General features: G+C 35.5%; 2 protein-coding genes and 1 long non-coding RNA gene across 5 annotated transcripts in view; 1 reads left to right on the top strand and 2 right to left on the bottom strand.

The window, feature by feature from the left end:
- The window catches only part of LOC113739350 (LOB domain-containing protein 27-like), a 50,785-nt gene extending 39,845 nt beyond the window's left edge, over positions 1-10,940 (bottom strand). The window contains exons 1-2 of one of the 2 annotated variants that reach the window (XM_027266565.2): positions 10,679-10,940; positions 1,623-1,692 (exon numbers count right to left, since the gene is read on the bottom strand). The gene's annotated coding sequence lies outside the window, so the exon portion shown is untranslated. Of the gene's footprint in view, positions 1-1,622 lie in introns of both variants that reach the window. The other variant, XR_011813245.1, reaches the window with a different exon arrangement.
- A 1,014-nt stretch (positions 10,941-11,954) lies between these two features.
- On the top strand, positions 11,955-17,936 carry LOC113738473 (uncharacterized). Its single transcript, XM_027265682.2, has 2 exons — positions 11,955-12,843; positions 17,071-17,936. The coding sequence occupies exons 1-2, from the start codon at positions 12,182-12,184 to the stop codon at positions 17,513-17,515; spliced, it is 1,107 nt and encodes a 368-aa protein (XP_027121483.1). The 5' UTR covers positions 11,955-12,181; the 3' UTR covers positions 17,516-17,936.
- Positions 15,512-18,933, bottom strand: LOC113738474 (uncharacterized). 2 transcript variants are annotated; one of them, XR_003460151.2, is made up of 2 exons: positions 17,991-18,933; positions 15,512-16,604 (listed from the first exon to the last, which is right to left on the bottom strand). It is a non-coding gene; the product is annotated as an uncharacterized lncRNA (long non-coding RNA). The 2 variants fall into 2 exon arrangements; XR_011813244.1 differs by having other exon boundaries at positions 15,512-16,582.
- Between the last annotated feature and the right edge of the window lie 6,682 nt (positions 18,934-25,615).

Here is a 25,615-nt window from a genome sequence, read left to right as displayed (position 1 = left end):
ACAAACAAACAACAAAAAAAAAGCACTTAAGAGGAGTAAATTGGTTCATCATACATCAAATCCTTTTTTCGGTGATAAAATTAGTTCAAAACTCACAAACGTCATATTGTTTGATAAATAGACCTTTTACCCTTTGAGACTTACAAAAAAAACACTCATAAGAGTAGATAAAATAAGCCATCCAAGAGTAAATGGTATATCCTTCAAACAATTCGTGTGAAAAAAATACTTGATGTATGATGGACTGATTAATTCCCCTAAGTACTTTCTTTCTCTTTTTTTCTATTGGCAAGGCTTAATAGTTTTTTGAGATTGAAGTACGAATTCAGATGTGTAATCTGGTCATATATTATATTTTTGTTTTTGAATTTCATCATTTCTTTATTTCTTGCTATAGTTTTGATGAAAGAGTGTTTAAAATTGTAATAGAAATATAGAACTGGTTTTGTGGTTTATGAGTGTTTGACTTTTCCATCCTAAGGTATTTTGCTCATTAGTTTTCATTAAGTACTTACAAAACACTGTGCCATGATTGGAAATCTTACAACGCTTTGTATAAGCTATACTTGTTTTTTCTTGTCATGCACTTCATAGTAGCTCAACATAAAAATAGCCCCTTTCTAACAGTCTGAATCTCTCCTTGCCAGATTCAGTTTTTCACTTCCCTTTGGTAGACTGCTTAGTTATTCTTAAGAACATTGTGAGGAAAGTTATTAGGACATTAATCTAATATCGCTAGCCATCCTATGTAAAGTGAGTAAATGGTGTTAGCTCATTAAATAAATGAATATTAATTCCCAATGCAGCACTGTCCCTTATTCCAACATTCATTAACTTTTGGTTTGTTTTGATTTGCAAACCAAACACAGTATTATCTAATCAATCATAATGAAATATTTTCACTTGTTATCTCACTTAGAACCTTACAGCAAATTCAGCATAAAAAATTCTGATGACCAAGCATGAAGCTACAATCATTTTTTTAGAGTATTTTGGATGCTTCTTCAAACACACAGGCACACCTAAAAGCTCAATATCTCAGCTAAACTAAATTTCAGCCAGCCTTAGATTTTCAGCTTTTAATACCAAGCATCATGATTACAGAGTCTTATCATCAACACTGATTCTCTTGTTTATGGAGTCTTGAGTTACCAAGCATCATGACCTCTTAATAATCTGTATGAAACAACCAATCATCATCATTAACATGCTATGCTGTTCAACCTACAAGTTATTTCTTTTCTGCAACAAGGTAGAGCTTCTGGCCTAAGGCCTTACTTACATCGAGGAACTATCATTCTATATCAACTTCTGCACCTTTGGTCAAGAAGACAGAAATTTCAGCAAGTAAAATTTACAAAAGGAAAACTGGAAGAGAAAAGAGAGAGAGACATCTTTCAAACAGAAAGAATGATCACAGAGACATTTTCTCAAATAACTCACCACTAAGTCCAGAACCAACCCAGACAGCATGCGATCAAGAGCAAAAATAAAAGATTAACAACAGATGCAAAAACAACTCAATATTCGACAATATCCAGCAAGAAATTCACCCAAAAAGAAAAAAGCAAGAAACAAATTAAAAGAAACCTTGACAAAGTAAGAGAAAAATAGAAATTAACCTGACAAAAATTGAACTTTTTTCTTCGACTCCTCATCTCAACCACTTCTTCTTCATACGGCTCCCAAATTCTCCTCTCCCACATCAGAAAAGACAACTTTCTTTATTAGTTCATTGAAGAAAAATGAGAACAGATATGGATGGGATGCATTTAAATAGTAGTAGTAGGAATGAGTTTAGGTGGTGGCACATAACAGATAGTTTTCATTTCTGCACACTGCTTCTCAAGAATCTTTGGAATCTTCGTCTTAAACTCCCTAGCTCTAGGACTCCCCTCTGAAATTATTCATCTCTTTCTCTCTCTCTCACCAGCAAAATGTTTTTACTTATACTAGGAACAAGGACTCTATATAAGAAATGAGTATGAGAGAAAGCAACCAAAAGCAGCCAGGTCCAACCGATAATGTCTAAAAATATATTCTATTGTAGGCACAAACTTTCTTAAAAATTCCATAAATGTCGTTAACCACCAACAACTTTGGAAGATCTCAAGTATGTTTTTGGAGCGAGTAATTATGTAATTTTCCTCAAGTTGATAATCTCAAAGACACTTTCTAGGTCAAACAGCTCACTAAGATAGATGAAAACAAATTCCAAATACAGATTTTATTAACTTCTCAGACATTTTATATATCCTTGACATAACTAATAATGACTCAACCCCCTAAAATGTGGATGAATTCAACTATGTTCTCGAGAGAATGATTCTGCTATTGCCTTTAAGCTGATAACCTTAAAGAAACTTCCAGGATGAACCAATTATCCTTAGTACTTGAAAACAGATTCCAGGCAAAGATATCAACGACTACCCCAGTCAATGGAAGGAGAATAAAAGCTTATTAAACAACATTGATTCATCCTAAAACAAACCTAACAAAGATCAGCCGTACAACAACCACATTCTAAAATGAATTCAATCTTCATATTGGATATCTTTTCAATGTCAACCCTTGAGACAATGCACCAATACACACTAGACCAAAATTACTTCAGAATCTGGATATTTATCTTAGGAGTGCCAAATTTATATACCTCTCTCACTCAAAATTATCTTCAAAATTCATATGGTGACCCCCTCTATGGAACCAAAACAAAGTTAATCCACAACTCAGGCCAGCTGATCCCAAGTATAGATTATCTTTACTTAAGAATCCAACAAAGTACATAAAGTCTTATTCCCCAAGATTTAGTTTAGATCCACTCCTAGATGTCATGTTTCCATAGACTGATGACACAAGCTTCTCACTCCCAATTTTACCCCTCCTTAGATGACTCTTAGCTCTCACTACTACTCAATAGTTCAATATTCCTCTATACCAATGCAATTGTCAAAAGATAAATTGAAGTCATATCTAATAAATAGACCATGAAAATATCAGTCCATGACCAGACAGCGGGGCAAAAGAAATTAGTGTTTCTCATAGAAGTTCAAATGCTACTACACTTATTAGCTAATATAAGTGACTTGTCCAGTTTAGATGCTAATAAACCGTTCTGTGACCTTCTATCTCTGAAAGGTAAACGGGCAAAACCATTGCTAATTGATTAGAGCTCAATAGATAATGCACAGCCTACAGTTGTAAAACAACTATCTCTGTGTATTAATATTTCTTGCTATCTACTACTAAGCATGTACGAGGAGTCTGAATACAAGAGAAGCAACCAAAAGCTGCCAAGTGTAACCAAGAATGCTAGAATATAAATTCTATCCTAGGTAAAAAATACTACGAATTAGTCTTTACATCACTAATAAAGACTCAACCACCTAAAATAATTTTAACTCTGTTCCAAAGGTGAATGATTCTGCAGTTGCCCCTAAGCTGATAACTTTCAAGAAACTTTCGATGTCTAATCACTAAGCTAATTACTTGAAAACAGATTCAAAACATAGATATTAATGGCTACACCAGGCAATAGAAGGAGCATAAAGTTTACTAAGCAAAATTGATCCATCCTAAAACACATCTACCATAGATCACTCCTACAACCACATTCTAAAATCAATTCAATCTTCATATCAAACATCTTTTTAATGTCAACCCTTGTGTTAGACCATAACTACTTTAGAATCTGGATATTCATCTTAGTATTGCCAAATCTATACATCTCTCTTACTCAAAATTTTCTTCAACAATCATATGGTGACCCAGTCTATAGAACCAAAATAAAAATAATCCACAACTGAGGCCGGCCGCTCCCAAGTATAGATTACCTTATTTAGGAATCCAACAAAGCGCACAATGTCCTGTTCCCCAAGATTTAATTCAGATCCAGTCCTAGATGTCCTGTTTCCATAGTCTGATGACACCAACTTATCACTCCCAATTTTACTCATCCTTAGACAACTCTTAGCTCTCACTACTACTCGCTAGTTTGACATTCCTCCATAAAAAGGCATAATTAGTGTCCCACAGAAGCTCAACCGGTACAAGACTTATTAGCTAATACATGTGACTAGTCAAGTTTACAAGCTAATAAACCATTCCTTGACCTTCTGAATTGCAAACGAGCAAAACCATTGTTAATTAATTGATCATTAGGTTACATGCACAGCCTACAGTTGCAAAACCATCATGTATAAAGACTGCAATCTATTATAGACGATGTACTGAATATGAGAGAAGCAACCAAAAGCCACCATGTTAACCAAGAATGCTAAAATATAAACTCTATCCAAGGTAGATTAGTACTACAAATTTCAAACATAGATATTACTGACTAAACCAGACAATGGAAGGAAAATAAAGCTTACTAAGCAAAATTGATCCAACCCAAAACATATCTATCAAAGATCAGCCATACTGCAACCACATTCTAAAATCAATTCAATCTTCATGTCGGACAACTTTTCAATGACCCTTGCGACAATGTGCCAATACACACTAGACCATAATTACTTCAGAATCAAGATATTCATCTTAGTCGTGCCAAATCTATACACACCTCTCACATAAAATCTCTTCAACAATCATGCGGCAACACACTCTATGGAACCAAAATAAAGTTGATCCACGACTCAAGCTGACCGCTAACAGGTGTAGATTGTCCTTATGTTAGAATCCAACACAGTGCACTATGTCGTATATCCCAACATTTAGTCAAGATCCAGCCCCCAATTTCATGCTTTCCACAGTTTGAAACCAATCCTAGCTTGAGCTACCTAAAGTAATTATACCAATTTCTCATGCCTCAAACCTAACCTGTCTTTGGATGGCAAATTAAATGCTTTTGCTTTCACTAGGACTCAGTAGTTCAGTATTCCTCTTACAAAAGGCACTTGTCAAAAACAAAAATTGAAACATTATCCAATCATCAAAAGATCAACCCAACACCCAGGCATCCATGCAAAAGAAACTAGGTGCATCTCTTAGAAGGTCCAGGTCTACTACACTTATAAACTAACTAATAAAAGTGACTAGATAAGTTTACATGCAAATAAAACTTTTGTGTTTCTGAAAGGCAAATGAGCAAAACCTTTAATAGTGGTGATAGAGTTATGGACAGCCTACAATTGCAACTACTTATTAAAAACTGATATCTGCTTCAAAATATGCAGGAGGCTTAATTCAACATTTCATACAAATACACAAGGATAAGAAAGATCTTGTGAATATCTCACCTTCATGAAACTTTCTCTAGCTCTACGACCTCCGCCCCACAATCTGCCCATCTCTCTCTCTCTCTCTCTCGCTCACATTCACAAAGAGAAAGACACACACTCCACCAGCAAACAAGAACATTATACTGGAGAACAAATAAGCATGACAAAAGAAATGAAAAGCGGCCAGGTCCAATCCACTGCCCATCTCTCTCTCTCTCTCTCTCTCTCTCACACACACACACACACAAACAGAAAGACACACACTCCACCAGCACACAAGAACATTAGACTGGAGAACAAATAAGCATGACAAAAGAAATGAAAAGCTGCCAGGTCCAATCCATAATATTAAAAACTAAATTCTCTATAAAGCAAAAAAATTTCTAAAAATTCCATGAATAGGTCCTTAACATCATTAATAAAGAGGTTAACCCCTAAAGGTTCAAAGTTTTCAACCATGACTTTTTCAGGCAAGTGGTTCTACAGTTTCCCTTAGACTGATACCTTAAATACTTTCCAGGTCAAATTGCTAAGCGAAGTACCTCAAAGCAAAAAATCCCTCTTCTCCTCCTTTCACTTTTATATTCCCACACAAAACAGCTCACTCAACTCACCCCATGCTTGGATTCCTACTTTGGAAGCCTCACTCAAATCATCCAGGGCACTCCATTGAGACCTTCAAGTTATAGCTTTAATAAATATCAGAAAACTAGTATTTGCTCGTAGTATCAATTTTATCGGGTCAAAACCCTTGACTCCTTTTTTTCTAGTATTTTCTTTAGCTGAAGAAAAAAAATTAGGTTTGTGCCACATGAGGAGGAAATACAAGAAACTAATGAGTACAAAGCATGGATGATTCCCACTCATGGCATGGTATTTTGTAAGTTAAAAGGGAACACAAAAAAAAAAGATCACAGTAGTTTCAAATATAAATTTCAAACATTAATAATCAGCAAAGCGGAGGATAGAACTCTGCAATTCTACAACAATTTTACACAATATGTAATCAAAAGTATAGCAAGAAATGGAGAAATAAAAAAATTCAAAAACAAAAATGCAATGCAAAAACAGATTACACATTGGAATTCGCACTTCAATCTCAAAGAAACCATAAAGCTTCACAACAAAAAACAAACTACTTAAAAGCAGTAAATCAGTTCATCATGCAGTAAGTATTTTGCTCCTTGATAAAGTTGGTTCACAAACTCACAAATATCATATTGTTTGAAAAATAGATCTTTTGCCCCTTTGAGGCTTACAAAAAAAACACTCATAAGAGTAGATAAAATAAGCCATCCAAGGGTAAATGGTATATCCTTCAAACAATACAGTGCTCGTGAGTTGTGAACCAACTTTATAAAGGAACAAAATACTTAATGCATGACGAACTGATTCTAAGTACTTTTGTTTTTAATTGGTAAGGCTTTATAGTTCCTTTAGATTGAAGTACGAATTCAGATGTGTAATTCTGGATTTATATTGTAATTTTGTTTTTGAATTTCATCATTTCTCCATTTCTTGCTATAGGTTTGATGAAAGATTATTTAAAATTGTAATATAAATGTAGAATTCTGTGCCTGGTTTTCTGGTTTATGAGTATTTGACTTTTCTGTCCTAAGAGACTTTGCTCGTTAGTTTTCATTAAGAGCTTACCAAACACTATGCCATGATTGGAAATCTTACAATGCTTTGTATGAGCTACACTTGTTTTTTTCTTGTCATGCACTTCATAGTGCCTCAACATAAAACGTTTCTGACAATCTTAATTTCTACTAGCCAGATTTAGTTTTTTTGTTTCCCTTTAGTAGACTGCTTAATTATTCTTAAAAACATTATGAGGAGTAGTTATTAGAACATAAATCAAATATCACTAGCCATCCTATGTAAAGTGAGTAAAAGTTATTAGCTTACTAAATAAATATTAATTCCCAATGCAACGCTGTCCCTTATTCCGTCATTCATTAGCATTTGGTTTGTTTTGATATGCAAGCCAAAGTCAGTATTACCTAGTCAATCATAATGAAATCTTTTTACTTGTTATCTCACTTAGAACCTTACAGCAAATTCAGCATAAAAAATTCTGAAGACCCAGCAAGAAGCTACAATAATTATTCTAGTGTCTTATGGATGCTTCTTAAAACACACAGGCACACCCAAAAGCTCAATATTTCATCTAAACTAAACTTCCGCCAGCCTTAGATTTTCAGCTTTTCTAAGGTGAATGATTCTGCAATTGCCCCTAAGCTAATAACCATAAAGAAACTTTCCAGGTCAAACCGCTAAGCTTAGTACTTGAAAACAAATCCCAAGCATAGATATTAATGACTATGCCAAACAATGGAAGGAAAATAAAGCTTACTAAGCAAAAATTGATCCATCGTAAAACACATCTACCAAAGATCAGCACTACAACCACATTCTAAAATCAATTCAATCTTCATGTTGGACATCTTTTCGATATTAGCCCTTGCAACAATGAGCCAATACACACTAAACCATAATTACTTCAGAATCTGGATATTCATCTTAGTAGTGCCAAATCTATACACTTCTCTCACTCAAAGTTCTCTTCTACAATCATATGGTGACCCACTCTATGGAACCAAAATAAAGTTAATCCACAACTCAGGCCGGCCGCTCCCAGGTGTAGATTATCCTTATCTTAGAATCCAGCACAGTGCACATTGTCTTATATCCCAAGATTCAGTCAAGATCTAGTCCTCAATGTCATGCTTTCCGTAGTCTGAGACTAACCTCTCCTTGGACGACAAATTAAATGCCTTCTTTGCTTTCACTAGGATGCAGTAGTTCAGTATTCCTCTTACGAAAGGCACTTGTCCAAAATAAAGATTGAAACGTTATCCAATCATCAAAAGATCAACCCAACACCCAGGCATCCATGCAAAAGAAACTAGATGTATCCCTTAGATGGTCCAGTTCTACTACACTTACAAACTAACTAATAAAAGTGACTAGTTAAGTTTACATGCAAAAAAAACCTTTGTGTGTCTGAAAGGCAAATGAGCAAAACCTTTAATAGAGGAGATACAGTTATGGACAGCCTACAATTGCAACTACTTATTAAAAACTGATATCTGCTATAAAATATGCAGGAGGCTTAATTCAACATTTCATACAAATACACAAGGATAAGAAAGATTTTGTGAATCTCACCTTCCTGAAACTTTCCCTAGCTCTAGGACCTCCCCCCACAATCTGCCCATCTCTCTCTCTCTCTCTCTCTCTCTCTCTCTCTCTCTCTCTCTCTCTCTCTCACATACACAAAAAGAAAGACACACACACATAGACTCCACCAGCAAACAAGAACATTAGACTGGAGAACAAACACGCATGACAAAAGCAATGAAAAGCTGCCAGGTTCAATCCATAACATTAAAAACTAAATTCTCTATAAAGAAAAAAATTTTCTAAAAATTCCATGAATAGGTCCTTAACATCGTTATTAATGAGGGTTAACCCCCAAATGTTCGAAGTTTACAACAACAATTTTTTCAGGTAGGTGGTTCTGCAATTTCCCTTAGACTGACACCTTAAAGAGTTTCCAGGTTGAACTGCTTAGCAAAGTACCAGAAAGCAAATCCCTCTTCTCCCTCTTTTACTTTTATATTCCCACACAAAACAGCTCACTTGTATTCTGACTTTTGATGCTACACTCTAATCATCCAGGCACTCCATTGACTTCAAGTTATAGCTTTAATAAATATCAGAAAACTAGTATTTGTTTGTAGAATCCATTTTATCAGATCAAAAACCTCAACTCCTTTTTTCTATTATTTTCTTTAACTAAAGAAGACAAAACTTGGTTTGTGTCAAATGAGGAGGAAAAACAAGAAAATAATTAGTACTAAGCATGAATGATTCTCACTCATGGAATAGTATTTTGTAAGTTCAAAGGAAAAAAAAAAGCACAGTAATTTAAAATATAAAATTCAAATATTAATAATCAACAAAGGTGAGGTTAGAACTCTACAACAATTTTACACAATATATCATCAAAAGTATAGCAAGAAATGGAGAAACAAAAAATTCAAAGACAAAAACGCAATGCATAAACAGATTACACATTGGAATTCGATCTTCAATCTCAAAGAAACCATAAAGCTTTAACAACAAAAAACAAACTACTTAAAAGCAGTAAATCAGTTCATCATGCATTAAGTATTTTGTTCCTTGATAAAGTTGGTTCACAACTCACAAACATCATATTGTTTGAAAAATAGATCTTTCGCCCCTTTGAGGCTTACAAAAAAAACACTCATAAGAGTAGATAAAATAAGCCATCCAAAGAGTAAATGGTATATCCTTCAAACAACACAAGTGTTCGTGAGTTGTGAACCAATTTTGTCAAGGAACAAAATACTTAATGCATGATGAACTGATTTATTCCTCTAAGTACTTTTTTTTTTAATTGGTAAGGCTTTATAGTTTCTTTCAGATTGAAGTATGAATTCAGATGTGTAATCTGGTTATATAGTGTATTTTTGTTTTTGAATTTCTTTATTTCTCTATTTCTTGCTGTAATTTTGATGAAAGATTATTTAAAATTGTAATAGAAATATAGAATTCAAAGCCTGGTTTTTTGGTTTATGAGTTTTAGACTTTTCAATCCTAGGGTACTTTGCTCGTTAGTTTTCATCAGGAACTTACCAAACACTATGCCATGATTGGAAATCTTACAATGCTTTGCATGAGTTATACTTGTTTTTTCTTGTCATGTACTTCATAGTTTCGGACAGTCCTAATTTGTCCTGGCCAAATTCAGTTTTTGTCTCTCTAGTATACTGCTTAATTAATTTTAAGAACATTGTGAGGCAAGTTATTAGGATATTAATCTAATACTGCTAGCCATCATATGTAAAATAAGTAAAAGGTGTTAGCTTACTAAATAAATGAATATTAATTCCCATGCAACGCTGTCCCTTATTCCAACATTCATTTATTTTTTATTTGTTTTGATTTGCAAGCCAAAGTCTTGAGTTACTACATGGACACTTAATTCCCCTGTTCAATTAATGTGCTTTCGAACATAGAAGTTATTTCTTTCTCTTTTTTTTTTGGCAACAAGGGAAAGCTTCTGCACTAACATGGAGGAACTGTCTGAACTTCTGCTCCTTTGGTCAAGAAGACGGAAATTTCACCAAGTAAAATTTACAAAAGAACGAAAACTAAAAAAAGAAGAAGAAGAAGAAGAAGAGATAGACATCTTTCAAACAGAGGAACGATCACAGAGACATTTTCTCAAACAACTCGGCTATAAGTCTAGAACCAACACAGACAGCACATGATCGAAAGCAAAATTTGTCGATTAACAACAAAAGCAAAAATAATTCAATATTCAACAATTCCCAGCAAGAAATTCACCGAAAAAATAAAAAGCAAGAAACAAAGTGAAAGAAAGAAACCGTAACAAAGTAAGAGAAAAACAGAAAACTAACCTGACAAAAATTTAGCTTTTTTCTTATTCTCCTCATCTCAGCGGCTTCTTCTGCCTAGGGCTCCCAAATTCTCGTCTCTCACATCAGAAAATACCAACTTTTTTTGGTTCACGGAAGAAAAATGGGGATAGGTATGGCTGGGATCCATTTAAATAGTAGTAGTAGGAATGAGTTCTGGCGGTGGCCCGTAACGGATAGTTTCCGAATTCCGCCCGCTCCTTCTCAAAGAAGAGTGGCGCTACCAACGGTAAAATTAAATCCGAATTAGTACTGGAATAGGAGTGAAATTTCTAAATTGTGTCCTACTGATATTTATTATAATTTCAGGAAAATCCCTCAGGTTTAAGGAAATTTTACGTACACCCCCTATTTCAAGCTTCTTGTGTACCCTAAAATAAACCTTTTTTTTGTATAGTTTAGATGAAAAAATAAAAAAATTTTGCCAACTAAAACAAACCAAAAAAAAAAAAATCTTACACTTCTTTTGCCAGCCACTATATCTCCTTTTCTAGGACCTCAAATTTTTTTTCCCTTCTTGAAAAGGTTAGAATCTCAACATGACAATTCAACTCTTGATTCCTTACACTTTTTGAATATTTTCTTTTGAATTTGATTAAGTAACTTATCTTTTTGTTATCATTTTTTCAAAAGAAAAAAGGCCTAATAATAAGTCAATGCCTCTTAAATCTCCCAAATAGATTGATAAGCAAAATTATAAAGAATTGATGACTAGACATTTAAGTAGTCACTTCTAAAGAGAAACTAAATTAATCCCATCAAAATTTTTTAATTTGATTTGGTGTCATGAGAAGTCTATTAAAATTACTCAAATATCTTAGCTAATGAAGAAAAACTTATAATCACTGGTTTATTCTAAAAGAATGACATTGATACTCGTATATATTAATGATCCACTAACCAAATAAATTTTTTTGTTGTTTGTCAATCCCGAACATTATATGTAAAATAAAGTTTGTCAATTTCAATGACTATCAATATGTAACGACTATAAGTTAAAAAAAAATTGTAAATAAGAGATGTTGGATTTATAATCTCTTACTTTTAACAAAAAAAACTATAATGTTCAATAAAATTTTGTTCAATACTTTATATATGATGTCAATTTAACAAATATCTGTTCAAAATTTCATTTTTATGTTTGAAAAAGAAACGAATCAAATTTTGTTATAATATTCAAATTTGATTAAGAAGTTAAATCAAACTTAAATAAACAATTACGCGTACATAATAAGAAATCCAAACACTTACCAAAGTTTGCATAGAAAATCCCTAAAAACCAACCAAAAAAGATGAGAGACATTCCATTGAAATTTGCTGAAGGGTAAAAACCACCGCAAAAAAAACGGTGACATACTTCGCATCCCCGCCAAAGCCCGCACTTTCCACCGAATCCACCACCTCTTTCTCCGCCATCTTCTTCTTCTTCTTCTTCAAAGCTTCATAAAATCCCAGTAAAAAAAAAAAAGGAAAGAAATCCCAGAAATGGGGGTGGATTATTACAATATATTGAAGGTAAATCGCAATGCAAGCGACGAGGATTTGAAGAAAGCGTACAGGCGATTAGCAATGATATGGCATCCCGACAAGAACCCTACCAGCAACAAGCAAGAAGCCGAGGCCAAATTCAAGCAAATTTCCGAAGCTTACGATGTTTTAAGCGACCCCCAGAAGCGGCAGATCTATGATCTTTACGGTGAAGAAGCCCTCAAATCCGGTCAAGTTCCTCCGCCGCCTCGTGGCAGTGGGCTCTATGCTAATAGGCCCCACCACCACCACCATAACCAGCAGCAGCATCCCAACCCGTCTTTCCGGTTTAATCCTCGGGATGCTGATGACATATATGCTGAACTGTTTGGGAATGAGACTAATGCTGGTGGTGGCGGTGGCGGTGGGAGTAGTAGCGGGAGGAGCGGTGGGGCTGGGAGGGAAAATGCTAGTAATAATGGGTATTTCTTTAGGAGTACTACAATGGGTGGCAGCAGCAGCGGGGCTGGAAATGCCGGTGGCGGAGTGGGGACTTCTGGAGGTGGTGGGATGAGGAAGGAGGCCCCGGTGGAGACTGTTTTGATGTGTAGTTTGGAGGAGTTGTACAAAGGGTCTGTCAAAAAGCTGAAGATATCGAGGAGGATAATCGATCGGGCAGGGTACGTATACCTCAAGTTTATGTATTTTCTAGACAATACCGTGTCTCGGTTTTGCTTTGTCCAGTTGCATATTGTAAGATTCTGACTTTCTTGCATTTGACATTTACGTGTTTTATGTATGTGGAAAGCTGAGTAAAGGTCATTTCTTGAAGATTGAAATACAGAGTTTTAACTCAGGAATGTATATTGGCGTGATACCTGTAGTGATAGTTTTAGTGAACTTGGATTAGGAAAGAGTTTATAGATTGAAGGTTGGTTAAAAGCTTCAATTTCAAGGTATGCATGAATGAAATCATGCTATTCCACATTCTACATGTGGGTAATTGCAGAGATATTTGATGCATTAAGGATTCCTGGTTCTTTTAGTGATTCTTGATGACTAAAATAGTTGCAGAGCGTATTAAATCCTATAGTAGACTGTTAAAAACCGTGAATATATATATGACCAATTCTCTGTTTAAAGGTGTTCTTAAGTTGGTGGAGTATTGTTAGAAAAAATGTGTAACCCTAAGTGCTTTTCGGACTTGTCGAGATCAGTATCTTTTCATATGTAATTGGTGTGGACTTCTTTAAATATTATGCAAATGAATGAAATACGTAGTGAACGTGAGATTGAAGAAATGTAGCCTATCGTGATTATTTATGCTCTTATATAGGAAACCGACCGGTTAATAAAACCTTGTACTTGTCCAAGCTTTCCCACCATCTTTCTTGTTCATTTAGTGTATAGTTGACATATTGGCTCTGTCTTAGGGACATTTATTGTTGGACCAGTATAGATGGATTTATGGGGGCAGCCATTTAGTACCTGCTGTAATGATTGCCATAAAAATTAGTTTAGTGAACTACACTGCCACATCTCTTGAAATCAAACAGCTCAAAGTGAAGAATGAGGAAAACCACTGTTTACATGGGCTTCTTTTCATTCCATTTTGGACTCCTATGCGTGCCCCCTCCCTTTTATTCACACATAGCTAACCTCAAAATCTAGAAGAAGAAAAAGAAAACGCTTGAACTGTATTCAAGCAAAGTTGCTTTTTTTCACCTTTCTAATTTTTTCATCTGAACCAGATTGGAGTATCCACTGATAAGACGCTAAAGAAGATCGGCAATTTTCCCTAAGTAAATGGCTGTTTCTCATGTGAATATCTTTTGCTTCTTTGTTGGCCAAACTTGTTTTCTGAAGTACCCCATCAAGGTTATATTGCATGATGTTCATTAAAAATCTCTTTCTGGAAAATCTAGCAGCTTGTGTCGTGCTTCTGATTTGTTAATCTGGTAAATCATTTCCCCCTTCCCTTTTTTCTTGGTCTTTATCCTTCTTCATTTGCTAAACATTTTATTGGAACGTCTCCACTATCTCTTTTCTCCTTATTAGCATCTCAATATTAAATCTGATAAATCCAACAAGGTTTCTATACTAGTTCAGAATAATGACTTTTGAAGATCAGTTTGTTGTGTTTTATTCAGTGAGAATGAAAAAAAAAAGGGTAATAGAGTAATCTACCACTTGTAGCTTTTGGAGATCTCTTAAAGTGCTTCTCTAATTGGCTTCTGAACAAAGAGAACTGATAAGTGCTTGAATTCTTAAAATCCAAAGAATATATGTGGAATAAAGTCTTTACAACCAAGATCTCTTCTGCTTTAGCCTCTGCCCGCCCCACCAGGCTTTTTGCTTTAATTATAGTTGACAGATGCAATATTTAAAGATGAAGTATGATATCAAACTGAGATTGGAGAAAAAGTTTAGGTTTTGTAATGTTTGTCTTCCATAGAAAATGTATAGCAGCTGGCCGGAATTAAGGGTTTTTTGTTTCCTTTGGTTGCATTCCATAGAAATTTGCATCCGTATAGCTTGCTGAAAAGTTTCTTTGCATAATCTGCCTAAAATAGGTTTATGGGATGGTTTTGACATTTATTTGTGGGACAAAATGTCTTTCACAACAAAATGAAGAATAGGAAGATTGATGATTGCGGTGTATCTTCTCGCTTATTCGTCATAGTTTATTTTCCGGTTAGTTGGTCAAGAGTGACCAAAGATCATGTGGTTACTGTTGCGATGCTGAATAATGTCTTAATTACAAACTTAGTAGGGTGATCTTAGGTCCCTGACAAAGGAGGAGAAAGATAATACTCTTGAAGCCTTTCTTTTTCCAATGTCTAAGAAATGTCTAGCACAGAAGGTTTGCTAAGATGTTATGCTTCAGATAGTTGATAACCAAATTGTGATGTGGGAGGATGGAGCTTAGGATTTATAATGATACAAATGTAAAAGATGTTAGGGTGTCTTTTCTTTTTCTAGAATTTTTTCATTCTACATGGTAGCAGCTAGTTCAGTGGCATCTATCTACCTTGAAAAGCTTCATTTCTACTGAAACTATGTTTAACCCTTACAAACGGAAGGATATACTGCATTCTTTGAATGCCATCTGAGCTTATTTCTGGTGGGATAAAAAAGCGAGAAACCATCTCAGGATATAATGGGCATGACCCCATTGCACTATCATGCACTTGTTCACATTTAAGTTCGTACACCCAAGCTTTTTCTGGAAAGTCTGTAGAAATACCACTTAATGTAGGAATTAATTCCGGTCCACATATCTTTAGTTCAAGTTGATAAAAAAAGAGTAGAACTAGTATAGTTTGTAAGTACATTGGATGACAAATGTGCGGTGGACAATGAGCTTTATTGTAATTATCACAATTACATTAATTGTAACATATACGACATTTGAAAATATGGAACCATAATGGGATAAGATTGAAAGTCCAGATGACCACAAGAAATAGGAGCGCCAATCAACTAATGCCACCAAAAACACAAATACAAGGGAAAACAACATTTTTCTGAGGCATTAATGATGACACTTTACTGCTATATATTCTTTTGTAATGTAAGTTTCTAAAGCAGTAATTTCTAAATGAAAAATAACTGTCAGTTGAGTTGCTTGCCTTACTGACAATCAGACATTGTAACTTCTCACACTAGTCATGCTATCAACTGAGTATCACCTGTGTCAACAAACATGTGGATGCAAGACATGTTTCTTTCCCTTGAATGATGCCCTGGAGCATGAAATTGGCTAAAGATCTTACATTTAGTTCTGTAAATATTGCTTGGAAAACTACATGATGCTGTAATTCCGTACTCCGTGATATTTGTGTTCCTTTTCATGAGCTGCCCAATGCTGTTGTTCTTTTTCCAATGCCAGATGTTGCTTCCATAGTCTCAGTTAAAATATAGTCAGTCTCCTGCCAAACGGAAAAAACAAAATTCACGTAACCACCCTGGATAATAGTGGAACCTCCTATTTCACGCCTTTCTCACCTAAATTGCTCATCCCATGTCAATCTCTCTGCTCAGACACCCCCTCATGGTTCACCTTTCTCCCCTGGATCAGACATTCTCATCATCCTCCCTGCCCCACTGAATCCCTCCCGCTTCCCACTTCTAAGAAGGTTCCAGCTCATTTCCTTCCTGTCTTTGCTTACTTCACCAGCTGTTCTGGTCACCTATCCATTCTCACCCTGCTCAATCTATCCCCTCACCCCCCACCCTCCCAAGCAACAAGTCCCTGCACCACTATGCTCCTGCTCTTCATGGAACTCTTTCGACAGACCACCTCCATGCGCCACTTTATCCCCTGCCTCTGTTCCTCCTCTCACTGTGCTTCTCTCAGACGTGCCATGCCCCCGCCTCAGTCCTTCTCTATTCTTGCACAACTATCTTTACCTCTGGCTGCTTGCATGTTGATTAATTTCTGTAAATGGTTTCATATAACAGAATACCAAAATAAAAATATTTTGAAGGGACCACTTCTGTTAGGACCATGTATAACAGTTACCATACTAGTAAGTGACTTAAAATGGAAAAACATTGAAATCATCTTCTATTTTTGTTCTGAAGAAACAAACACAAAATGCTCATCACCAAATGCTTTTAGATATATTTCATGTAGTTAAAAGTGGCGTTGTATGTTAAATTTTCATTGTTCGGGAACTCAAACCATTATTGATGAAACAGATCAACACCACTTTGCCCTTTGATGTGCCTAATCCATAGCACTACAGAGGCACATTGTTTTGGGGAAAGCTTTGTCTGCAGTTGGAATAATATTTGCCAGTCATAGCTTGTCATAATTTTGAACATCGCATTGGTTGAATTCTTTCCTGGATGACCATTGTTCTGCTTTTATGTATCTTGATATGCACATAATTTGTCTGCAGTAAGTTTCGAAATCTGGAGGAGATCTTGACTGTTGATATAAAGCCTGGTTGGAAGAAGGGAACAAAAATAACTTTCCCTGAGAAGGGTAACCAGGAACCTGGTGTCATTCCAGCAGATCTTGTTTTTGTGGTTGATGAAAAGCCTCATTCTATTTATGTGAGGGATGGTAATGATCTAGTCGCTAATCAGGAGATAACTCTTCTGGAGTCCCTCACGGGAAAGAATCTGGAATTGACAACACTGGATGGTAGGAACCTCTTGATTCCGTTAACTGAGATCGTGAAACCAGGCTATGAGGTGACTATCCCTGATGAAGGGATGCCAATCTCAAAGGATCCTAGGAAGAAGGGAAATCTGAGGATCAAGATTGATGTTAAGTATCCATCAAGACTTTCAGAAGCACAGAAAGCTGAATTGAGGAGAGTTTTGGGGCCCAGCTCATGACAACCCCTTTGCTTGCAAGCTTCAGGGATGACCAGATTAACACAGGTAGATAAGACAGTTGTGGGATGTACATAGAGTACAAATATTCACTTGAGGTGTGTGAATAGTAGGAAGAAAGCCTTATAGGGTGGATGGCAGGGTTACTGCCTTTTTGGGTTGTGTCATTAGATAATCAGTATTATTTTGTTCTTTGGCTGGAGCAGAATGGGACTGCTAATGTATTTACTAGGGAATTGGGTTTCAGATGCTCTTAGAGAGAGAGAGAGAGAGAGATAGAGATAAATTTATGGTCTATGAACATATTTAGACGAAGTGATACATGCTACATTTATATAAATTGTTCTTGTATCAATTGTGAATTTTCACATTGATTGGAAGATTGATGATATTTGTATAAACTTCATCTAATCCTTTTTAAGCATGCGAGGTGCAAGACATACTTCCACAGATTTTATCTTTTCAGCAAATGACTTACTGATAATGTTGTACGACATTGTCACGCCAACATGATTCCCAGCAGTGATACAATTGTACTGGATTCAATATTTTCTGTTGGATGATTTGTCCTGTGTTGAAGCTTCTTCAGCTGCAGGCCACCCAACAATCCTGTTGCTATCATGTGGCAATGAGCTCCTCCTATGGCCTGTGATAGACTGGAGTCTGGATGTCTTTGAATTAAATTACTGGGAATGCCCTGATGTGGGGAGTAAATATATCAAGTTTAAAGAACCTCATGAGTTGTTACATCATTTGGCTTTTGTAAGCCATTGCAGTCAGGCCATTAACAGGACCAACTCATTTGGTGCCCCGGATTTTCTTGTAGCAGTCTTGTTTTAGCAGTTTTGAAAGACAAGAAGACCATTGTCAAATTTCTCTCTTGTATGGATTGGTCACAGCTTCATCCATATCCATAAACCTTGTGACCACCCAAGTATTCATTCAAGTCACAATGATGATTTGGGCGGCTACAAGGAGTTGGCTTCGATCGTGTAAATATGTCAAGCAACCGAACAGATAAGACGCCAGGCAATTCTGAGCAAGTTTTGAAACCTTTAACCTTGGCCTAACTTTTGTTCACCCTATTTGTTTGAGTGGTCTTTACAGTTGTTAGTTAGTTCATAATCTCTTGCGTTCAGTCATCTCAGAGTTTGCCTCCACGCATGAGAGAAAGGGCAACCTGTTAGGCAAAAAAGGCTCCAACAAGTCCAAGTCAAATGCCACTAACAGCGTTGGGCCACACAAGAATCCCTGCATCAGCATCCACGAACTAATTTTTGTTTGTTGCTGTCTACTTTTGCCTTCAAGAGGGATGTAGCAACAGATTGAGCTTCCACTAGCAGCAGAAAAGTTTGTGTCCCAACAGGTACAGAAAAAGAGCAGCTGAGTCGGATAAGGAAAAAGAAAGTAGCACTAGTGGATTTCCGTGATCTTGTGCTACACATCCACTATCAGCCGTGAACCTAATCCTGTTAGGCAGCAGGAATGTGGCTCAAAGGTCAAAAAATGGGAACCAGTAATTCCCTGTAGCTCTAGAATTCCCCCTGACAATGGTAGTATCTTTGACAATTGGATCACCATGCGTAAGAAGAAAACAAAAAAAAAAAAAAGGGGAATCCTGAGATAAAAAAACAATTGAATAGGGTTTTAAAATAATAATATGCCACTTCACATCAACCATATGCTAATTTTAGATTATTTCCCTAAAAATACTAGTGCACAGCTTCTGTAAATGGTTAGAAGTTCTATTTTTGTACAGATTAAGAGGAATTAATAATCTAGGGCTCTGTCTGGCAAATGGGTTTTTTCAATATTTATGTAAAGTTAAATGGGTTTTTTCAATATTTATCTAAAACTTTACTGTAACTTACTATTAAAATTTTTAAAAAAAAAATTTTTGAAGTGTATTTTTTTTTTTTGAATATTTTGAAATATATAGTTTAAAATTTTTGAGAAATTTTTTGAGATTATTATAGTTAAAGTTTTTTAAAAATTTGTAGCAGACAAACTTGACAAAAAAACTTGTCTGCCAAAACAAGGCCCTAGTTCTGCCTTCAATTGAAATCTTCATCATATGGAATGCCTTCAATTGAAAGTGATAATTAAATTCCTACATCTCCCTTTTTATAAGAAGATCCAAGATCTCTGAGAGACAGAATTAGACCATCAGAAGCTTGCACCTAAAATCTTCCTGATACTTGATTTGTTTGCTTCCTTTGTATAAAGATGGATGGCCAAGCTTTTGGCCACTCACTGAGATTTTATGGAATGAACTAGTAACCATCATCAATTGGAGAGAGCATTCGTGAGATGGGTTGGTGACATTATCTATGGAGACATGTGGAACTCTTTGCAGGCCTTCATTTCATAGTCATCCGGCCATGTGAGATCTCCCAGCCACAGGATTTTCATCTTTTTACCCAATATTATTGGATCAGAACCCATTCAATAACACAGACGAATTAACTTTGTTCAAGCTATTTAGATTTTTTCACGTGATGTCCCCAACAAAAGTAAAGAATTGAAAAACTGGCCTTTTGTAATTACAACAACGACAAAATGTTGTAACTCACTTTCATCCCATTACAGAGTTTATAATTGTTACTCTCAAGGGCATTAAAACCCTCGGTAAATTTTGATATCCATAAAAGGCTTGTTTGGTAATCCAATTCATCGCTTCAATTTAATGGATTCAGATCTTAATATATTCAAATGTGTTTGATGTTCAAAAATAGAACATATGAATCAATTAAGTGGTACTGAATTTATTAAGCAAAGCTTGCTCAAAAAAATGAGTGACAATGTGATGTACACTCAAATATATCAAATTTAAGGTGCATTTAATAAAACTGGAGATGGGATTTAAAGCGTGAGAGGGGAGATGAGTGTGGGTGAACCCAAGTTACAAGATTGGTTGCAACATGTCTAGATTATTCTCTACTTTATTTCAATGCTTCATCGTTCAATGACGTGGAAGTTGTGGTGTCCTCCTTTTCTTTTCAATTTTTTTCTTGAAGAAAGTTCATCATGTTATTGTTACAAGTAGATTGGAGAAGCTAATTCTACAATAGCAACCGTAAGAGTTAAAATTTAAATTCTTAAATTTGTTGAAGACAAGACATTTAACTTCAAACTCGAGGGAGGGATGGATCGGAAGAGGGAATGTAAATGAAAGGGGTTCTGAATTCGAATGCTCTCACTTACATTTTAAAAAAAAAAAAAAAAAAAACCTTCAAACCTTATCGACAAGATCAATTAAAAATGAGTTAAGACATTCACTTTCGTTTTATGATTTACGACTAACATTATTCGAATTGAATCCACCCCTCGCCTAATTGCGTTGAATCCTTTTTCTTCATAGCAAATAGGGCTACATGGCTTCATGACAAAACATAAGGCGTAATCTTTCCGAAAGTGCCGATTAAAAGTCAAAAAGATTTCGACATCCAAATCTCAAAAGGGCCGCAGTCACCTCCAAAACAAAAGTAAAAACAGTTAACTCAAAAAAGGCTGCAGTTAAGAGCACTGCAATAATTCGATTGGTAGCATTTGATAGAAAAGCTGCACAGTTCATTTGCTTTTCAATTTTTTTTAACAATATAAGAAAAAAGGTTAATATACAAATGGTTTGTCTAGGGCATACGTTAAAATATATTTTCAGGTGTTATATTTTTATAAATATAAGATTAATTAGAAAAAGTAAATAAATATAAATGAGGGTATGTAAAATTAAATAAGAAAAGTATATAAATAAAAGAGAAGATAATAATTGTTAGTATATATATATATATATATATATATATATATATATATATATATATGGTAGGTTATGTAAATATTAATGGTATTACCCTTTAGAAAAACTCATATAAAAATCCTTCCCACTAAAAATAACTCTAGGTCCTCCTTTGAATTGGATCCATTCGCTCCTATGGCATTTGATCCTTTCCGATGAGTTACAATCAATACAAAATTAAGCCCAATTTCTCTCTAAATTGTTCATGTGAGCATACATGACACTGTGTAAAAGACTAAATTAGCCCTAAAAAATTTAGATTGACTGCACTTCAACACATCCTGGAGTCTGATAAATTAATACACATACATGATACAACTTTGGATATAAATTCCAAAAATGAAAAAGAAAAGCTAGAAGATTGAATACACGCGGGTTTCCTCACTCTTCCACCCATAGATGGAATCCCTATAATATTTTTTTTCCTTTAAAAGAATGAAACCCTTGAAACTATGATTTGTTCTACATATATATATATATATATATATATATATATATATATATATATATATATATATATATATATATATTGTACACACAATTGTTGTTTGTAATGCATTCTTTAGACTCGAGGGTATAGTTTTTGGGGGTAATTTAGTGAGATATTTGTAAATCTTATACCAGCATTTTAGTGAGATATTGGGCTTACTATGTAATCTGATTGTACGTGATTGGAAAAATAAGTCTAATCAAATTGAACGCCCTAGTGTTCAAGTTTGTTTCACTATTTTAATGAATTTGAAATTTTATTTAAATTTGACTTGTTTATTTGTTGAATCGAATTTAAACAATCTTTTTATTGAGTTTGACTATTATCAAACATAAAACATTGTTTAATCTTAACTTAACTAATTAACGAACTAAGATTGAATAAATTTTTATCAAGCTAAACTCAATTCGAGGATCAAATAAATTGACTATCTTTTAGCCCTACCAATTCCACAGGATATGTAATGTAACGATGGGTGGGTGACACAAGTCATCCCACTTTGAGTAAGAAACGCCCCACACGATGAGAATGCCCCATCAATCTCTTCCTTGCAATATGATATGCCCCACAAGATGCAAGTCTCTCAATATGATTAATACACGGGTTTGATTTCAACAGTAATTATTTTGCTCAAACAAAAGCACGTATGCGGCAACCACAAGGTGATGATCCATTTATGGCACATGAGATGAACAAATAAGCCAAGTGGAATTCGGAATGAGATCCCCGGCAGTCACTGGTGCAGTTGAAGGTGGGAGATGAAGTGCTTTGAAATTGAGTGGAGGAGATTAAATGCAGATACCAATTTTAATATATCAAAAATATTCATTATTTTTTTCATTTTATTGTGTTAGTGTCCATATTTTTTTATATTAATGTCCATATTAGTCGTGCTATTGTCTATATTGTACCGTGCAGTTGATATTGACGATGACAGAAGCTTATATGTGGAGAATGGAGATAGTTTAGGATTACAGGTTCAACAACAAACTATCGTGATTGATATGGTTTTGTTTGGGTCTGCCGAAATGGCAGTATTAAACTTTGTTAGACAACAATTATGCTGTGACCTGCCAAATTGAATCACATCAACCATCAGCAAATTCTGCCAATTTTGTAATGACAAAGTTAAAATCCGTCCACCCCAGTCTTTCTTAAAATTGGCTCTAATTATCCTCTCGCACTAGTATACGTGTGTATCAAAAAGGCCTTAATTTAGTAGCTAAAATTGAGACCCCTGAATCTAGAGATCTTGAGTTTAAATCCACCTACTCTCTTTTCATTTTTTAAATCTTACCCCTCCCCCACTAAAAAATAAAAGTAAATCATTAAATTAAATATAGGGTCTGTTTAGCGAGTGCTCATAAGGCACCCGTTAAGATATAATTTCAAACGTAATATTTTTAAAAAGTAAATTAATTAGAAAAAGTAAATGAGTATACGAGAAGATATGTAAGATTAAATAGAAAAAGTATATCAATGCAATAGAGGATAATAATTGCTAGTATGCGTATATACATGATAGGTTAGATGAATGTCAGATATGTTAACGAGTGTCCAATGAGCATCTGTTAAAAAAAAAACCCTTAAATATATACGTGGAAATGGTAAACTTTTATAAATGGTAAGAATCTGGGTAGAGCTACAGCAACGAAGAGACACATTTGTGCAATTACAAGCGGCAATTTAATTAGTATCTCACGCAGGTCAATCTTATGCTCTCTTAGATTCCCTAAAACATAAGGTTAAAAAGTTACACGCATCGACCAAAAACCTGCTGGCCCTTCAATTCCGTGCAACTTATCTAGCAATAGAGTATTTACGGCTATTAAAGTTTTACGTATCCCATCTCCCAAGTTTGTTTCGACCACATTTTGACTGCATCAAGTTCATGAAAAGAAACTGAGCACTTTTATTAGTTTTGCACAAAGTCACAAGATCATAATTGGATGATCTTGATGTTTACAACTAATAAATTCTGAATTTCCAATGTTCGCAATGACACACCTAGCAAGATTCATTGCACAAGAATCCACTAGGGAGAGTTCTCTATGCAACTACAAAACCCCCCATAATAATTTTAAAATGCTTAGATTGAACCTTTATGAGCTTAAATTTTGTTTTAGATGCTTAACATTAAATGTAAAAGGGCAACCATCCTCAAAATTTCAGCGTTTTCATTATAGTTTTCTCAATATAATGTCTAACTATTTCTGAAACGTGACAGCAAACACGTTCAAGTTCAACTTATATCTATTTATAACAACTTATATTTATTTATAAAGGTAAAGAGAAACAGAGAATACATTTTTCCTCTATTAAAAAAATTAGCGATGGAAATCTCAGTTTTGCCTTTGAATTAGTAGGCATATGAAAAGGGCATGCTTTTAAAAAAAAAAAAGAAAAAAAAAAAGAAACATCTTTTAAGAAGTAACGAAGAATGACCACAGTACAGCTTCCAAATTATCAAAGATTCTTAGATAATTTCATTCAGAATATTAGAGAACGAAATGAGATAAGAAAATTTTGTTAGGGACTACTTGAGCAATTCAGGCTGCATGTGTATTTAATAGCTAGCCCCCATAAACATATCTTATTAGGAAGGGAACGGGGTGGTGTGTTACGGCGAAGTACGGATGGCACGTTGGATGATGTTGGGGAAAGAGACAGACGTCATGTGAAGTGATATAAGTAAATGGGCAAATTATCCAATTGGCCCTTGAACTTTTTGGCTAGGTAAAAATAAGTTTCTCATCTATTTTTTGCTGACTTTAAGCCCTCGAACTTGTAAAATTAGGCACCCGTGACCATTTTAGCCAGTTTATCCGGTTTTGTAACCGGAAGGCCAATTCACACGAATGCCAGTGTGTTTCTTCAAAGGGCATTTTTGTCCGCATCTTCTAAGTAGAGTCCGGAGAGAAAAACGGGTTGTAGCAATGGAATTTTGGGCTTAATGTTTCAATCACTGGGTAAAATGATTTGGTTTCAGCATCAAAGATTTCAATTTGGCGATAGCTTTTCTCCCTCCGACGGGTGGCCACAACAAGTTTCTTGGCGCTATGCATGGCTGCAGGCGTGAAGCAGTGGACACCAGCTGGGGTGACCCGGACAGGTAAATATGGAGCTTCGGAGAGGTCAGAATTTTGGGGCAGATCGACCCGATAAATGCTCCACCATCCATCGTCTGATTGGCGGTGGAAATAAATGGTGGAGTCACTCGATCAGGTTGGCCAGCCACCGTGCTGGCAGACCGTAACTCGGGTGTTCTGGTCAGATTCCGGAAAAACAACAATATCCGTTTGTAGCTCGTGAAATTCACCGCCCCAATCACGAGACCCATATGAAGCCACGGCGACAAATTTCCCGCTTTGAGAAATGGACGGGCTGTAATCAGCCACACCAGGCGATGTCAACCGCCGTACTTTCTTATCATCCAGCCGGGTCGAGTACAAAACCAACCAGCTCTTAAGCAGCTTATCGGGCTCTTCATGAGCTGAAATGAAGTAGGCCCATTGATTCTTGATAACAAGACGATCATGGAACAGGCTTTCGAGTGGAGACGGGAGGAGCTCGGGTTTGGAAAGGTAGATCTTAGGAGAACTGGATCTTTCGGAGACGAAAACGAGGGTCTCCTCATTGTCCAGGAACTGACCGCTAAAGTTAATGGAGACGCCATCAGTGAGGCGGCGCTGGGTGAGGTTTGGAAGCTTGACGGAAAAGATATCGAAACCGTACTAGGTTATTCCGACGGTGGAGAAGACACTCCTTCTAACCTAACCCAACCGCAACTTGTTTCTTAAGGAGGAGTTATCCCCTT

Source organism: Coffea arabica, chromosome 4c (assembly GCF_036785885.1).
Source record: "Coffea arabica cultivar ET-39 chromosome 4c, Coffea Arabica ET-39 HiFi, whole genome shotgun sequence".
Classification (NCBI taxonomy): Eukaryota; Viridiplantae; Streptophyta; class Magnoliopsida; order Gentianales; family Rubiaceae; genus Coffea; species Coffea arabica.
The sequence above is the reverse complement of the archived record's forward strand: the minus strand, read 5'-3'. Positions and strand labels throughout refer to the sequence as shown.

What these genes read in the sequence shown, in the direction of transcription:
- LOC113738473 (XM_027265682.2), top strand. Translation starts at nt 12,182, where the DNA reads ATGGGGGTGGATTATTACAATATATTGAAGGTAAATCGCAATGCAAGC. An exon ending in AGGATAATCGATCGGGCAGG is followed by an intron (nt 12,844 to 17,070) that starts GTACGTATACCT and finishes ATTTGTCTGCAG; the next exon opens with TAAGTTTCGAAATCTGGAGG.